The sequence below is a fragment of the Gavialis gangeticus genome, unplaced genomic scaffold (genome assembly GCF_001723915.1).
Source record: "Gavialis gangeticus isolate Ggan-Ray unplaced genomic scaffold, GavGan_comp1, whole genome shotgun sequence".
Classification (NCBI taxonomy): domain Eukaryota; kingdom Metazoa; phylum Chordata; order Crocodylia; family Gavialidae; genus Gavialis; species Gavialis gangeticus.
In genome coordinates, this window is record NW_017729023.1 from 7,643,701 (window position 1) to 7,645,644 (window position 1,944).

Genomic DNA, 1,944 nt, shown 5'->3' on the forward strand with positions numbered 1-1,944 from the left:
CATCCCTCCACACCCACCCACATCCCCCCACACCCCTTCCAACCCCTTTCTTGCAAACCCCACATCTCGCCATCACACATCCATCATGTGATTAAAAAAAAAACAAAAGCAAACTTTAAAATGTATAGATATTTAGAATTTATTTTATTATGATGATAGTGATACTTGTAGACTTCCAAATTGCTTTAATATTGTAAATATAGCAATAAAACACGGCCCAACTGATCTCTCACATGCTCGCTCTCGTCTGTCTGTCTCTATTATAGTGGTCTTTTGTTCTATTTGTGGAAGAACATGGACTTCAGGGTATTTTAAAGTGTGAATTTGAGATGCTGCTTCAGCAGTCCAGCTGCCACAACGGGTAGTGTCCCCAGATACCAAGTGGCCGGGCCCCAGAAGCTCCTGAGAGCAACTGGATCTGAGCTGCTTGCCTGGGCAGCTTTTTATACTGCTGGGACCAGTACAGGTGCTGGCCCCGGGCTGTAGCTCCCCCTGGCTGCAGATCCAGGAGGAGCTAGGCAGGGTTATTTTGCCCCAAGTGGCACAATTTGCCCCACACCAAAGCGTATATGTGGGCACGTGCACTGAGGCAAAAAGCCCCAGCTCAAATTTGTGCAGCTTCTATTTGAGTTGCTCTGAAGCACACATGCCTGCCCATATAATTTATTGTCACTGTGAGTCAAAATACTTACACATGCACTACAAGTATGCTTTTCTTTTCCTAGACTTCGAGTCAGCCTTCAAAGAGGAAGTTGCCAGAATGGTTTGGGACTTCAAAGCAGACAGCTCCTTCCGATACTTCTGGCAAGAAACCAAAAATTGGAGCAAAAAAAGGACTCTTTGGTTGAACTAGGAAATAACAAATGCATTTTTTTCCCCTTTAAAGGTGCTTGGGGACACGCACATGATTGTTTTCATTATGCCATTCTAAATCATGTGGTAAACAGTACACTATGAAAGGTGTACTTGGTTTCCTGAATAAACAGTATTGCAGAGGTGAAACAAAGTACCAAGCTTGAACTGAGGGGCTCCAGTTTCAGCCCTTGAACTTCTCAGTGCATGGACAGAACCAAGTTACAATATCCCAAATCCAAGTATGCTCCACTCTTCACTGTGTGAATTTTCCTTATTAATTGGATAATTCACCATTGTCTAAATTTGAAAACTTGGGACAGCTGAAGGGAAGTCACAATTGAGCTGAATGTGAGCTGAATGTTGTCTTCATGAAGAATGTATTCATTACACAAGCTTTTTCAACCGGCATTGGCTTTATTCCACAGGTGTCTATGTTTAAGGTTGGTAGTAGACTGAGTTTGGAAAAATGATAAATATCATATAGAGGAACACAGGGTGTGTTACCCCTTCCTCATACCCACAAACTTAAAATGTTATGTTGCTGCTAGTACACACAGAATGTGTTGTATTGTGTTAGCATTCCACACTTACTAAAAGTAAAACTGCCTTGATAGTGATGTGCGGTATCTCTGATGCAAGATTTACTGTATGGAACTTTTTGTATTATTATTAAACTTTAAAAAGTGCTTAATTTCATGTAGAAAAACACGAGACAATTTTTTTAAGTGTCTTTAGGCAGTTTGTACTAGCATTAAGGTATACTTTTTATAGTAAAGTGTTATATAAAGGTTCAAAAAGTACTTATTTATTACTCATCTTTCTCTAGTCTTGTTCATTTATATTTCTTTTCTTGAAATCAAAATTTATCTAACTTAGGGCTGTCAAATGATTTTGAAAAAATCAATCATGATTAGGTGCATGATTAAAAAACATAGTCGCAATGAATCACAATTTAAATCGCACAGATAAAAACTCAAAATTATGCAGGTACTTTGTATGGTTGGGATGGGTGTAGGGTATATGTGTGTGGGTGGAATTTGTGAAAGTGTGAAGGAACTGTGGGTGTGTGTATGGGGTTTGGAGCCTGGG

The 1,944-nt window shown here is 39.8% G+C and overlaps 1 protein-coding gene across 2 annotated transcripts in view; it reads left to right on the forward strand.

Annotated features, from left to right (window-relative positions):
• The window catches only part of WRN (Werner syndrome RecQ like helicase), a 197,497-nt gene extending 196,598 nt beyond the window's left edge, over positions 1 to 899 (forward strand). Inside the window, exon 35 of one of the 2 annotated variants that reach the window (XR_002097222.1) lies at positions 726 to 774. Coding sequence is in view for 1 of the 2 variants with exons in the window: in XM_019516772.1 (XP_019372317.1) it covers positions 726 to 848 (123 nt within the window). In the remaining variant the exon portion in view is untranslated. Of the gene's footprint in view, positions 1 to 725 lie in introns of both variants that reach the window. The other variant, XM_019516772.1, reaches the window with a different exon arrangement.
• Positions 900 to 1,944: the final 1,045 nt, after the last annotated feature.